The 15741-nt window shown below is 43.7% G+C and overlaps 1 protein-coding gene across 1 annotated transcript; it reads left to right on the forward strand.

Moving 5' to 3' along the window:
- Positions 1-3290: 3290 nt before the first annotated feature.
- Positions 3291-11533, forward strand: LOC139463674 (uncharacterized). Its single transcript, XM_071244930.1, has 2 exons — positions 3291-3344; positions 10286-11533. Exons 1-2 carry the CDS (start codon positions 3291-3293, stop codon positions 11531-11533), a joined length of 1302 nt encoding a protein of 433 aa, XP_071101031.1.
- The last annotated feature ends 4208 nt before the right edge of the window (positions 11534-15741 follow it).

The following is a 15741-nucleotide window of genomic DNA, read 5'->3' on the forward strand; positions in this document are numbered from 1 at the left end:
ACTGTGCCCCCCTTCTGGCTGACCTGTTTCTTTATGCATATGAATCGAAATTTATGCTCGGATTGGCAAAGTCAAAACAAGGCAATTTGTCCAGTACGTGTAACCTCAGCTTTATCGATGATCTGATATGCTCAATAACGGCCACATAGCCAATTCTCCACCACTTACCAACCTACCTGAACTGTGGTAAAACTAATATCCACAAGACTGTACGACAAGAGGGGACTCCAACTTTCTTAAAGCCAACTTTCCCCTTATGTTTCCCCTAATATTCCAGCAGTTCCAGCCATTGGTGTCTACATTTAACAACTTTTGAGTTACGATCGTGCTCTTTCCCCGAAAAGTTCAAGGTTGATCAAGGTTACAACATTCACGACCTCAGTAAAGCATTTAAAATGTTTTATGGTAGACATCAGTGTCAGAAATGATGTACAATGCAATTATTTATTTTGTTTATTTTATTTAAGTACTGGAAACAACGTTCATCGACATTTATGTGTAAATATAAGACCATGTTCATATTTGCTGTGGGAGAAAATTCAATAAAAGTGTGTATGTAGAATATAGTTTTGTATATCATTTCAAAAGCAAAGAACGTTTATGCTTATGGCAGAAAAAACGAAAGTAATACCATCCGTCCGTCCGTCCGTCCGTCTCACGAGCAATCCGTAGTTCCAGATGAGGGGCGTGCCGATGTTGCCCCCAGGGGTGAGAAGGAGCCAAAGCTACGTCACTTTAAATGCATTATCGAGTTTATCAAACAGGTTTCTGTGTGCATTTAGAAAGTATCAAGTGGCCATGCCTACACCAACTGTTCCATCATACTCTCCATCAATCTATACATAACTGTATATGGCAGGTCCACAATTACTTTGCAGGATGCAAGCCATATGCTTTCAAGTGTGTTTTATTCGATCCACATCACTCTGGTCTAATTCAGTCCCTTGAAGGGCTCCAGGAACAGGAACAATACAGCAGAAATAAGTAATTAGATGATTTTCATTTCATAAAAAAGAATTGTCACGCCAGAGCCAAGTAGGAGCACATTCGCCGCTCGCTGGAAATCACCCAAGTTAATAACCTTCATATTTCATACTTGCCACATTCAATCAATCAAATCGCAGCCCCACAAATTTACAAAAACGGGATGAAGAGCTTCTCCATCTTGTTACCGCAGCAATTCATCAACTCAGGCTGCAAGTGGCTGGACTTGCACAAGTCTCTTAGGCACTACATATGAGTTTAAATCATAAGTTCTAGATTATGTATATAATAAGAACAAGTTGTCCCTGTAAGAGACTGGAGTCCTGTACTGTCCACATATCTAGACTTGACTATAAGGAGGATAGAATTACTTCACATCCATGGACTTTTCTTTCAGTACCAGCTTTGGAGCAAGCCTAGCCCGTCCCCTGCCCTCTTCGTGGCTGGCTTGGGAACCTCGGCAATCTGATTCAAAGCTTTCGAATCTGTGAGATTATCCTGTTTCCCCTGGGCGTGGGGGGGGGGGGTACTAGGGGCTGCTTCGTGGCTCTAAGGGGCAACTTATGTGTACAGACACATGGGGTCTCATGTAGTTGTTCTCGCCTAGTTGACACGGCCGGATCTGTTGTTGAGAAATTAAAGAGCGTAAGATCAAAACGTTGAAGTCGAACCGATAAATACATGCCGATTCTGTAGAACTGACGTTGACCTGAGAATAACATTGCATATGTACTATTGATCCATGGAGACAGATGCACGTGTAGGGTATGTCATACTAATCCATGGAGACAGATACACGCGTGTGGTATGTCATACTAATCCATGGAGACAGATACACGTGTAGGGTATGTCATACTTACCCATGGAGACAGATGCACGTGTAGGGTATGTCATACTAATCCATGGAGACAGATGTACGTGTAGGGTATGTCATACTTATCCATGGAGACAGATGCATGTGTAGGGTTTGTCATACTGACCCATGGAGACAGATACACGTGTAGGGTATGTCATACTAATCCATGGAGACAGATACACGTGTAGGGTATGTCATACTTACCCATGGAGACAGATGCACGTGTAGGGTATGTCATACTAATCCATGGAGACAGATGTACGTGTAGGGTATGTCATACTTATCCATGGAGACAGATGCATGTGTAGGGTTTGTCATACTGACCCATGGAGACAGATACACGTGTAGGGTATGTCATACTAATCCATGGAGACAGATGTACGTGTAGGGTATGTCATACTTATCCATGGAGACAGATGCACGTGTAGGGTATGTCATACTAATCCATGGAGACAGATGCACAGGTGTGGTTTGTCATACTAATCCATGGAGACAGATGCACGTGTGTGGTTTGTCATACTAATCCATGGAGACAGATACACGTGTAGGGTATGTCATACTGATCCATGGCGACAGATACACGTGTGTGGTATGTCATACTAATCCATGGAGACAGATGCACGTGTAGGGTATGTCATACTAATCCATGGAGACAGATGCACGTGTGTGGTATGTCATACTAATCCATTTAGACAGCTGCACGTGTGTGGTATGTCATACTAATCCATTGAGACAGATGCACGTATGTGGTATTCCATACTAATCCATGGAGACAGATGCACGTGTGTGGTATGTCATACTAATCCATGAGACAGATGCACGTGTGTTGTATGTCATACTAATCCATTGAGACAGATGTACGTGTGTGGTATGTCATACTAATCCATGGAGACAGATGCACGTGTGTGGTATGTCATACTAATCCATGGAGACAGATGCACGTGTGTGGTATGTCATACTAATCCACTGAGACAGATGTACGTGTGTGGTATGTCATACTAATCCATGGAGACAGATGCACGTGTGTGGTATGTCATACTAATCCATTTAGACAGATGCACGTGTGTGGTATGTCATACTAATCCACTGAGACAGATGCACGTGTGTGGTATCTCATACTAATCCATGGAGACAGATGCACGTGTGTGGTATGTCATACTAATCCATGGAGACAGATGCACGTGTGTTGTATGACATACTAATCCATTGAGACAGATGCACGTGTGTGGTATGTCATACTAATCCATGGAGACAGATACACGTGTGTGGTATGTCATACTAATCCATGGATACAGATGCACATGTGTGGTATGTCATACTATTCCATGGAGACAGATGCACGTGTGTGGTATGTCATACTAATCCATGGAGACAGATGCACGTGTGTGGTATCTCATACTAATCCATTGAGACAAGCCAAGACAACCATTACATACAGATGCGCGTCCACATGGACTCTGACAAGCCCTGGCTTGCCCAGGCCTCCACGGAGTTTTCTGGAGAGGTGGGATGGTGGTCTCTCGACAGTGTTTATCGATGTGGGAACATCAGTTGTATAAAGCAGAATAACAAACATGGTACTGTCGAATTCGACCATGTGCCAACTGCTTTAATCCTGACCAAACTCGGCCGCGTGGAGACCTCCACCCTCACAGCCCGGGGCCACCGTGGGGGTCTTTGGCTAAGGCATGCCAAGGGAAGTCTTTGACTTAAAGATTTATTACGCAGGGACTGCCGTCATTTACAAAATCTTGTCAATCCACCTGGCCAGCACCGGAGAATTCCCCGAGCCCCACGCGACATGTTTCTCTCCGCTCTTACCCAACAGTTTGTCAATACCCGTTCTGGCAGACGGAGACGATTGTCACATAGCATGTAACACCAGACGGTGCCGTCACGCGATTGCGTCATCAGCGTTTTCAGCGAGTGGTTTTTCAAGGTCGTTCTTATATTTGAAATGACAAGAGTATTGACAGAGCATGTATCATGCCATCGAAGTATCATTGATTGTGACGTCCTGTGACATAAATCACGTCTCGACGAAGCCGCATCGCGGCCATTGCTCCCGGTGTGTACTTCTGAATGGCGGCCTCATGTAGCCCGCTAGTAGATTTGTCATACTCTATGAAAACGAACAAACTCCAATTATCGACGATTGTCTGTCCTCACAACGAAATCACAGTCGAACAATGCGTTTTTCAGTGTTGCGTCATTTGGCGCTCAGAAAGCTGTGAAAGTTTCGAATCTCAGTTTGTCCTGATTATGTTTCTAGGTTTGTCAGCACCATACCCGTGCTAGTCGGTTTCACCGAAGTGATAAACGTCAAGGACCTGCATCTCTCTCTCTCTCTCTCTCTCTCTCTCTCTCTCTCTCTCTCTCTCTCTCTCTCTGTCTCTCTCTCTCTCTCTCTCTCTCTCTCTCTCTCTCTCTCTATCTCTCTCTCTCTCTCTCCTGCCACAACCCCACGCCCGACCTCTCCCTCACACTATGTCAGATACATGTCGTCATCTGCTGTGTACTGGATAGTCCGTCTTGACTCATGAGATCTGGCGATTTGGGGACACGGACATGCAGCAGATCTCTCTCATTTCTGTCTTTGTTAGATGGACAAAAAAACTTCACACGCGTTTCGTGAATTCTTTGATTATCTGTGACTAGCTTTGTGATATCTGAGACATCTGTGATATTCTGTGAAAGGCATCACACTTATCGACTCGGAAAATGATAGACACTGCAAGACATGAACACTACAAGAGATGAACACGACAAGAGGTGAACTCTGCAAGAGATGAACACTGCAAGAGGCGATCACTGCAAGATATGAACACTGCAAGAGATGAACACAACAAGATGTGAACCCCTCAAGAGATGAACACTGCAAGAGATGAACACAACAAGAGATGAACACTGCAAGAGATGAACACTGCAAGAGATGAACACAACAAGATGTGAACCCCTCAAGATATGAACACTGCAAGAGATGAACACTGCAAGAGATGAACACTGCAAGAGATGAACACAACAAGATGTGAACCCCTCAAGAGATGAACACTGCAAGAGATGAACACTGCAAGAGATGAACACTGCAAGAGATGAACACAACAAGATGTGAACACCTCAAGAGATGAACACTGCAAGAGATGAACACTGCAAGAGATAAACACTGCAAGAGATGAACACAACAAGATGTGAACACTGCAAGAGATGAACACAACAAGATGTGAACACCTCAAGAGATGAACACTGCAAGAGATGAACACTTCAAGAGATGAACACTGCAAGAGATGAACACAACAAGATGTGAACACTGCAAGAGATGAACACTGCAAGAGATGAACACAACAAGATGTGAACACCTCAAGAGATGAACACTGCAAGAGATGAACACTGCAAGAGATGAACACTGCAAGAGATGAACACTGCGAGAGATGAACACTGCAAGAGATGAACACTGCAAGAGATGAACCTTTCAAGAGATGAACACTGCAAGAAATGAACACTGCAAGAGATGAACACAACAAGATGTGAACCCCTCAAGAGATGGATACGGCAAGAGATGAACACTGCAAGAGATGAACACTGCAAGAGATGAACACAACAAGAGATGAACACTACAAGAGATGAACACTGAAAGAGATGAACACTGCACACACACACACACACACGCACGCACGCACGCACGCACGCACGCACGCACGCGCGCACCCCCAACTATCGAACTCGCCTCCGAATTCCGAACCCCGACCCCCCTCCCATCAGACCCACACACGCAACCCACACGCACCCCCATCTATCCAGATCCCATCTGCACAGGCACACACACTATTCCTTCGCTCAATGTCTACTGTGTGTATTGCAATTATTACCAATACACACATTCATAATCCCACCAGTAGGTGGCTAACAAATGTAAAACACGCAACCTATGAACGTTTATCTTATTTAATCATATATCGAGTACTCAGCAAATCGTAAATTTTAGATAAGAGGATTAATAGATTCACTTTGTTTGGTTTTCACAAAATTAATGTATATATCGTTGTCCCGCACGCAGGAGAGAGAGGAAAGCCGCATAGGAATGTTTGACAGTAGACTATCAAACCGAGCTGCAATATTGCAGATAAGTGAGATTTATAGGCAACAACTCGGCATGACGCAGCAGACACTGGCTTTGTGTGGCCTCACTGAGGAATCCCAGCAATGTATGTCGCACGACGTACAGCTGCCCTGGGCAGGTGACACGCTTTGAAAACCAAGACGACATGTCTTTGTCCAATGCATGACATGACAGATCGCCGTTTGAACAGGTAGCAAAGTTACGCTATGTGTCTGTGTCTGTGTGCGTGCGTGCGTGCGTGCGTGCGTGTGTCAGTGGATATGTGGTATTGGGGTATTGTGTGGTGTTGGTCCCTGAGGGTAGGGTTGGCTGTGGTGTGTGTGTGTGTGTGTGTGTGTGTGTGTGTGTGTGTGTGTGTGTGTGTGTGTGTGTGTGTGTGTGTGTGTGTGTGTGTGTGCGTGTGTGTGTGCGTGTGCGTGTTTGTGTGTGTGTTTGTGTGCGTGCGTGTGCGTGCGTGCGTGCGTGAGTGCGTGCGTGCGTGCGTGCGTGCGTGTGTGTGTCAGTGGATATGTGGTTTTGGGGTATTGTGTGGTGTTGGTCCCTGAGGGTAGGGTTGGCTGTGGTGTGTGTGTGTGTGTGTGTGTGTGTGTGTGTGTGTGTGCGTGCGTGTTTGTGTGTGTGTTTGTGTGTGCTTGTGTGCGTGCGTGCGTGCGTGCGTGCGTGCGTGCGTGCGTGCGTGCGTGCGTGCGTGCGTGCGTGCGTGCGTGTGTCAGTGGATATGTGGTATTGGGGTATTGTGTGGTGTTGGTCCCTGAGGGTAGGGTTGGCTGTGGTGTGTGTGTGTGTGTGTGTGTGTGTGTGTGTGTGTGTGTGTGTGTGTGTGTGTGTGTTTGTGTGTGTGTTTGTGTGTTTGTGGGAGAGATAGTGTCGAATGTGTCTCTCTCCAGGTACGTCCACGACCATGGTATTCACCTGCCCCTCTCAGGTGGTGAATAACGTCAGCTTTAACCTCTAACTCCCGTGAAGCTTTCTCTTGTTATAGTTTCTATCTTGAAAGCTTCGTCCCGTTATTTGACAGATGGAATACACCACACTACGGCTTAAACATTCTGTAACATGCATTACACCGTGATATGGCCTTAATATTGCTGACCACAGGTCGCCATGATATGGCTGTAATATTGCTGACCACAGGTTGTCTTGATATAGCTGTAATATTGCTGACTACAGGTTGTCTTGATATAGCTGTAATATTGCTGACCACAGGTTGTCTTGATATAGCTGTAATATTGCTGACTACAGGTTGTCTTGATATAGCTGTAATATTGCTGACCACAGGTTGTCTTGATATAGCTGTAATATTGCTGACTACAGGCCGCAATGATACAGGTGTAATATTGCTGATTACAGGTTGTCTTGATATAGCTGTAATATTGCTGACTACAGGTTGTCTTGATATAGCTGTAATATTGCTGACCACAGGTTGTCTTGATATAGCTGTAATATTGCTGATTACAGGTTGTCTTGATATAGCTGTAATATTGCTGACCACAGGTCGCCATGATATGGTTGTAATATTGCTGACTACAGGTTGTCTTGATATAGCTGTAATATTGCTGACCACAGGTTGTCTTGATATAGCTGTAATATTGCTGACTACAGGCCGCAATGATACAGGTGTAATATTGCTGATTACAGGTTGTCTTGATATAGCTGTAATATTGCTGACTACAGGTTGTCTTGATATAGCTGTAATATTGCTGACTACAGGTCGCAATGATGCAGGTGTAATATTGCTGACTACAGGTTGTCTTGATATAGCTGTAATATTGCTGACTACAGGCCGCAATGATACAGGTGTAATATTGCTGATTACAGGTTGTCCTTATATATATAGCTTTCATATTGCTTACTAAAGGCTTCCATGATATTGCTGTGTTATTGCTGACTAAAGGCCTCCACGATATTGCTGTATTATTTCTGACCAAAGGTTGTCTTAAAATAGCTGTAATATTGCTGACTAAAGGTAACATTGTTTACTAAACGCCTCCATAAGATAGCTATAATATTGCTGAATTTGAAAGGGGGTGGCTTCCTATAATCACGTATATTGCAAAACGCCCTTGATATGTGTATCTGCTAGTCTGAAACTATGCCGTTCAAACACAAATTCCGGACGCCAGCAATGTTGATAACAACGGCGTCAAATGCTACGTTCTCTTCACAGAGACACCGTAACCGAATACCAAGCATGTATTTAAGGTGGAAAAGTTGAACTTTACTCTCTCACAAACATGCTTCGTCATCTGGATCTATCGACGAAGCCGGCCAAGACACAGGTAGCGTCAGCTCAGATAAGGCAAGTCCCGCGTCCCACCAGGCCAAGGGAAACAGTCTGTCATTTGAATCCCGTCCTCAAACCTTCCAGCGCGTTTCAATATCTACAATACCCCATGAAGGAGATGACATACAGTGTGCTTCATACAATGAAAACAACACAAGGGCTCTAACGGGGGATTACAGGCTTAAGATTATTTACCGTCGCCTCTATCCTATTCCCACAAACGACGGAATTTATTTGAGCAAGTATTACAATGAGAGCGTAGATACACTCTCAAACAATACCGCCACTTGAAATGTCACGTTTGTCTTTAACTCACAGATTAAGGTTACCATGGTAACTGGCCACCTGACAACGTCAGTTATCGGTGTAAAACGGTAGATGTAACTGTTTTACGTGAAGTTGTCATCGTGCGGCATTTTTCAGGAATTAAATCCCTCCCATCAGGGAAGGGAAGGCATGTAAGTCACGCTATATAAACCTGATATATCACGGTAGTGAAAGGACTTATGTGAGATTTATTGGAGTCCTGTTTTATCCGCTCTTTGTACAAAATCAATTTCAGTATGGCTTTTCCGTTACATTCGAGCGTTACTCAGATAACCTTTGGCTCGAACAGGATCCGTGTCGACATGAGATTTAATTATGGAACTCGGGGTCGTCACATCCAGGCAATTAAGTACACTTTGACAGATATGGAATTTGTCATGAGATTTAGAATCTTATCACGGTGGTGTATAACAATAACTGTTAAAGTTTAAAATAACTGCAAAGGTTTAAAATAACTGCAAAAGTTTAAAATAACTGTTAAAGTTTAAGATAACTGCTAAAGTTTAAAATAACTGCTAAAGTTTGAAATAACTGCAAAAGTTTAAAATAAATGTTAAAGTTTAAAATAACTGCAAAAGTTTAAAATAACTACTTAAGTTTAAAATAACTGCAAAAGTTTAAAATAACTGCTCAAGTTCAAAATAACTGCAAAAGTTTAAAATAACTGCAAAAGTTTAAAATAACTGCTCAAGTCTAAAATTACTGCAAAAGTTTAAAATAACTGCAAAAGTTTAAAATAACTGCTAAAGTTCAAAATAACTGCAAAAGTTTAAAATAACTGCAAAAGTTAAAGAATAACTGCTAAATTTTCCGCCAACATTTAACGCACACAAATTTTGGTTTCATAGAAGTTTTGGTTCCTGAAATGTTATTATCTATATGTGTAGGTTGCTCCTGGGGTAATAACTTGATATAAACAGTTGTCGACTCCTTCATCGATCGTCCTCCTCACCTGTCTGAGTTCCTAAATGTTCTCTGTAACTGTATCTGGACCCTGGGGCAATTACAGTACGGACAGAGGAATGATTTTCTTAATGTGAAAAGTTATAAACATTTTAGCTTTATTTTTAGCCCTCGTGTCCAATAACCATATTTCACATTGTCTGAGTCGCCATCTTCCTCTGACAGAGACACGAGTAAGTACGGCACAGATGGACACGGTGTGGCAATAAATCTTCATTAGCGGAAATTAACTACCGGACGGAGAGTATGGCATCATAGCAGTGACCACAATATACCACCTGCTGATGGTTACCGACCCCCAATTACCACCCCACCCCCTCACCCCACCCCCGTCTTAATCACCGATATATCAGGTGGTCTCTACTTCAAAGTACAGCGACACCTGACACAACAGAAATAATATGTTCCAGGTTATCTGCACCTGGGGATAATTATGGCAGACCAACACGGACGTAAGGAATTACAACCAGAAAGGGTGTGTAACAGTACGTACTTCATGATGATGCCTGTGACTGACTGATGGTTTAAACCGACGTTTGCGTTCATGCACGTATACAATGTGTACACATAGCACAAAACATGGTTAAGGTAAATGATGCGTCAGATATGATTGACTTGAAGGTTGACGAATGTGCTGCACATCTGCAATACGTGTGTCACGGTTCACTATACGGCAGAGGAACATACAGTGAATTAGTAGCCACAGGAAGATACATTGAACGAGCAGCCACAGGAAGATACATTAAATGAACAGCCACAGGAAGATACATTGAATGAGCAGCCACAGGAAGATACATTGAATGAGCAGCCACAGGAAGATACATTGAATGAGCAGCCACAGGAAGTTATATTGAATGAGCAGCCACAGGAAGATACATTGAACGAGCAGCCACAGGAAGATACATTGAATGAGCAGCCACAGGAAGATACATTGAATGAGCAGCCACAGGAAGATACAACGAATGAGCAGCCAAAGGAAGTTACATTGAACGAGCAGCCACAGGAATATACATTGAATGAGCAGCCACAGGAAGATACATTGAACGAGCAGCCACAGGAAGAGACATTGAACGAGCAGCCACAGGAAGATACATCGAATGAGCAGCCACTGGAAGATACATTGAATGAGCAGCCACAGGAATATACATTGAATGAGCAGCCACAGGAATATACATTGAACGAGCAGCCACAGGAAGATACATTGAACGAGCAGCCACAGGAAGATACAACGAATGACCAGCCACAGGAAGATACAACGAATGACCAGCCACAGGAAGATACATTGAATGAGCAGCCACAGGAAGATACATTGAACGAGCAGCCACAGGAAGATACATTGAACGAGCAGCCACAGGAAGATACATTGAATGAGCAGCCACAGGAAGATACATTGAATGAGCAGCCACAGGAATATACATTGAATGAGCAGCCACAGGAATATACATTGAATGAGCAGCCACAGGAAGATACATTGAACGAGCAGCCACAGGAAGATACAACGAATGACCAGCCACAGGAAGATACAACGAATGACCAGCCACAGGAAGATACATTGAATGAGCAGCCACAGAAGGATACATTGAACGAGCAGCCACAGAAAGATACATTGAACGAGCAGCCACAGGAAGATACATTGAATGAGCAGCCACAGGAAGATACATTGAATGAGCAGCCACAGGAATATACATTGAATGAGCAGCCACAGGAATATACATTGAATGAGCAGCCACAGGAAGATACATTGAATGAGCAGCCACAGGAATATACATTGAATGAGCAGCCACAGGAAGATACATTGAACGAGCAGCCACAGGAAGATACAACGAATGACCAGCCACAGGAAGATACAACGAATGAGCAGCCACAGGAAGGCTCCATGATCCGTATACGATTCCATTCACGGGTACAAAATGTGAAGCCCTGTCTTGTGTTGGCCGACGTGGTTCGGCTGAAACGGTCGGTCTCGGTCAGTCCCGTCACATCAGGATGGTCGGACACGTAGTTATTGTGTTAGCACGACACACATAAAGCCATGTGGGTGAACCTTGTCAAACCCATTCCCTGCCCCGCTCTGCCTTTTGCTGCAAGATTGGCGATAACGACATAGGACTCACTCACACACTCACTCTGCCGTTAAGTTGACCCATTCAAACTGATAGATCTGATATATGCATCAGAATTATATATATCATGAACAACCATTGTTTTTCAAATTTGTCATAACCAGATACTATAGTGTAGCACAATAACTCCTCGCATATCATTTTTATTGATCAGATTTCCTGGCTGGCTGCATATATAAGTATAAACGCTCGGCGATCTCAATCGCCCGTAGCCAGTCTTCAGGGAGCAAACGACAAACCGTCTCACGGAATCGACAAAGATAATTACAAGGAGAAGAACAAGGCGGCTGAGCAAGGGCGGAAAGGGATCGTTAAAGAGGGGAAGATTTTATTGTAATATTAATGTGTGTTCCCGGAATTAGGCTTCAGCTGGTAACACTCCCCTCCTGTCTTGCTTGTCAATTAAGAAGGCATTGCCTTACAATATACACAAACTTTAATCAGTCACCTGTCAGATCAAAGACGGAACTAATTAAAGTTTGATGGCCTATTCCGTTTGGATCACCGGTGGAATGTAAACAGCTCCGCTGTTTGGTGGCCGGTGTTGTTATGGAGAAGATGTTTTTTTCATACGTGGCGGAGAAATCAACCTTTCTTATACATTATAGTTTTTGTGAATGTTTGATTGTAGAGGTGTGTTTTTACAATCCTGGTTTGTTAACATTTCAGTTTACGTTCTACTACCAGTGTCAACACCTGAGCCTGACAGCCACACTGGCATTTCAAACAAAGCATCACACATTGTCGATAAACTTATGAAGTTCCTGGAAGTACGACATGACGATGAGGTTATATCTCCAGACTAGCAGACTAATATTAATACTTCTGTCAACTCATCAAACGATCTCTGTAATTGTACGTGTAACCATGGAAACCAGGGCCGGATTAGCCGAGAGCAGGTAACTCGTATTTATATAATCGGAAGTCCGGAAGTTCGGTGACAGGAGTTGCGTCTACCTTTCGTTCTTGCTCATCGTGCACCAGTCAACGGACGTCTCTGTAGCGAAGGACGACAGCGTCAACATCGAACAGTGATCATTTAGGGTAATGGCGGTATTTCTTAAAGTTAATTATTGTGATGAATATAAGGAAGGTAATAATAATTCTTTCAATGCGCTAATTCCGCGCAACAGAGCATGCTCAAAGCGCTGACAACACCTTCATATATAAACAAGAGTTAAATGGCTGAGTTATCAAACAACAGTGTTTTAAGTCTTGACTTGAAAATATCAATGATGGGGCTGTTCTGTGGGTAATTGGAAGAGCATTCCATTTTCTTGCAGCAGTTATTTGAAACGTTCGGGCACCAGATGATTTAAGTTTCTATATGTGAGTGACCAGCTGTAGTTTGTCACCAGACCGCAAGTTCCTTGTTGGCTGGTGTCCATGGACAAGGTTATCGAGATCAGATGGAGCTGTTCCGTGTACACACATACAGGTAAGAACTAGCAAGTTAAAGTCAACTTTCTGTGCAATAGGCGGCCAGTGGAGGGATCGTGACGCTGAGGGTATGTGTGTTCTTACATGTGACTTTGTTGGGGTCAACGCTACCCACTGGTGGTCACGACTATCGTATGACTTCAACAGATCTCTCTGATGTCTATGATACCTGTTATTGTGACACTTACTATTATGATTATTTTGCTGATGAACAAGTTATGTTCCTGTAACTAATGTTATATTTGGGATAACACCTTCTTAGTAAAGTACAGATTCTAGTACTTTTTTGGGTTGAGTCCCGTCCGGGATTCGAACCCACACCTGCCAGGGTGAGGCACCTAATCGCCAGCACACAAAGTCAGCGATCTAACCCCCTCAGCGTTCATAGCTTTCGGCCGTGGGAGCCGTGCCAATTTGCACTTGTCAAGGGGGTACTCAAAGTACATGTACGTGATCTACACTACCAGTTTTCGGACTTTCATCTTTGTGGAAGCCTCGGTGGCTGAGTGGGTTAGATCGCTGACTTTGTGTGCTGGCGATTAGGTGCCTCACCCTGGCAGGTGTGGGTTCGAATCCCGGACGGGACTAAACCCAAAAAAGTACTAGAATCTATAATTTACTAAGAAGGTGTTATCCCAAATATAACATTAGTTACATTTGACCACTTTCTAAATGGCATTGTGTATTCATAGCTTTCGGCCGTGGGAGCCGTGCCAATTTACACTTGTCAGGGGGGGTACTCAAAGTACGTGATCTAGACTACCAGTTTTCGGACTTTCATCTTTGTGGAAGCCTCGGTGGCTGAGTGGGTTAGATCGCTGACTTTGTGTGCTGGCGATTAGGTGCCTCACCCTGGCAGGTGTGGGTTCGAATCCCGGACGGAACTCAACCCAAAAAAAGTACTAGAATCTATAATTTACTAAGAAGGTGTTATCCCAAATATAACATTAGTTACATTTGACCACTTTCTAAATGGCATTGTGTATTCAAAGTTATGTTCCTGTTCCTGTTCCTGATCGTGGACGTGTATCTCGTAACACAAACCCACTAAAATGTAGAACCGGGACCGACGAACACCCAAACCATCGGGCCACCCTTCATCATCACTGTGCTCGTATCTGTAGCCGATCTAGTGGATATTTGTGGCCAGCCTCTGTGTTATCGTACCCTGACAGCGTGAACGGGGGTCATTCTTTCAATCACTGTTTTTTTTCGGGTCCCCACTGGGCCGCCGTAATATGTATGGAATATTGCTGCCTGCTGTGGTACACAACCTCAATCCCCTCACTCACTCCCCGGGTGCAGACAGCTGGGTGTTGCGTGAGGTTGACTTGATGAAGAAACCTGTCAGGAATAAAGGTTAGTTCAAGAATCTGTATTTAAAGGCTTTTTGTTTGTTTGTTGTTTAACGCCGCATTCGGCAATATTCCAGCTATAAGACGGCGGTCAGTAAATAATCAAGTCTAGACCCGACAATCCAGTGACTGATATCATGAGCATCGATCCAGGCAATTGGGATATGATGCTATGCATCAACCAAGTCAGCGTGCCTGACGACCAGAACCCATTATTCGTCTCTTGCGACAAGCATGAGTTGCTGAAGATCTATTCTACCCCGGATCTTCACGGGTCCTATGGTTGAAGTAGAAAGGTCATATTATATTGCTAGCAAAGATACATACAAATAATACAAAACAATATTGGGTCAAGCGGAATGAGTTGAGTGCGTGTGGTTTAAGACGTACTGTAGAAGGTGAGGAACGTGAGTATGCTTTTACGCCGATTTTAACAATATTTCATCAACAAAGTATGGGGTCGCAAAAGAAATGTCTCCACATATTGTGCCTCTGTATAAATCGAACCCGGATTTCGGCGTGACTAGTAAATGCTTTAACCCATAGGGTAGCCACCGCCCCAATGACGTATTGCTAGGAGTACGGCATCTGTACTATCTCCAAAATTTTATCGTCAACAGAATCACCCCATTGACTTAATGTTATCACTCACTGATGCCTTTATATTACCGAAGCCGTTTCTCGTCTAAGAAATAGTCTCAAAATGTTTCATCCCGGTGTGAGAGTGGACAGCCTCCCAACGCTCGTAATGTCATTTTAATCGACAACATAATTTTCACGATGAAGATATTTGCAATGGAGTATTTCCATTAGAGCGGAGTTAGAATGGTACTAATACCCCCTCATTTAACCAGTCTTTGGCAAGCGTGAATGTTCTTACGCAGGTTTACGCACTAGCTTGTTATAATAAGGCAAAAACAAAATGACGTGCCTCAAGCAGCTCATCAGTTGACGCGGATAGACTTCCCAATAAAGTAAAACCAATATGTGAGCGAGCCGGAACTCCGGGACACGATCACCCCACCGTACTGTCAGACTGGAAACTCGGGCAGGAGAATTTCCCAGGGTCTCTTGTGAATAATTTGAGAAGCTAATACACATCTTTCCTCAAGGCGACTGAGCCCACTTGAATATTTCATGCTTCCAATTAAAACACATCGCCATGTGGACAATTCTCATATGGATGACGATGTAACGCAGAGAAACTATTATTAAACACATTTTATCCCGCTGTAAGGCGTTGTGTCGGAAACTACATCACGCTATTCAGTACAGGGCCCATGATTGCTGTC

Source organism: Haliotis cracherodii, unplaced genomic scaffold, assembly GCF_022045235.1.
Source record: "Haliotis cracherodii isolate W230 unplaced genomic scaffold, xgHalCrac1.p SCAF_16, whole genome shotgun sequence".
Taxonomy (NCBI): domain Eukaryota; kingdom Metazoa; phylum Mollusca; class Gastropoda; order Lepetellida; family Haliotidae; genus Haliotis; species Haliotis cracherodii.

Coding starts and splice junctions, on each gene's coding strand:
- LOC139463674 (XM_071244930.1), top strand. CDS start 3,291: ATGGACTCTGACAAGCCCTGGCTTGCCCAGGCCTCCACGGAGTTTTCT. Junction 3,345..10,285: donor CCACGGAGTTTTCTGGAGAG/GTGGGATGGTGG, acceptor TTAAATGAACAG/CCACAGGAAGATACATTGAA.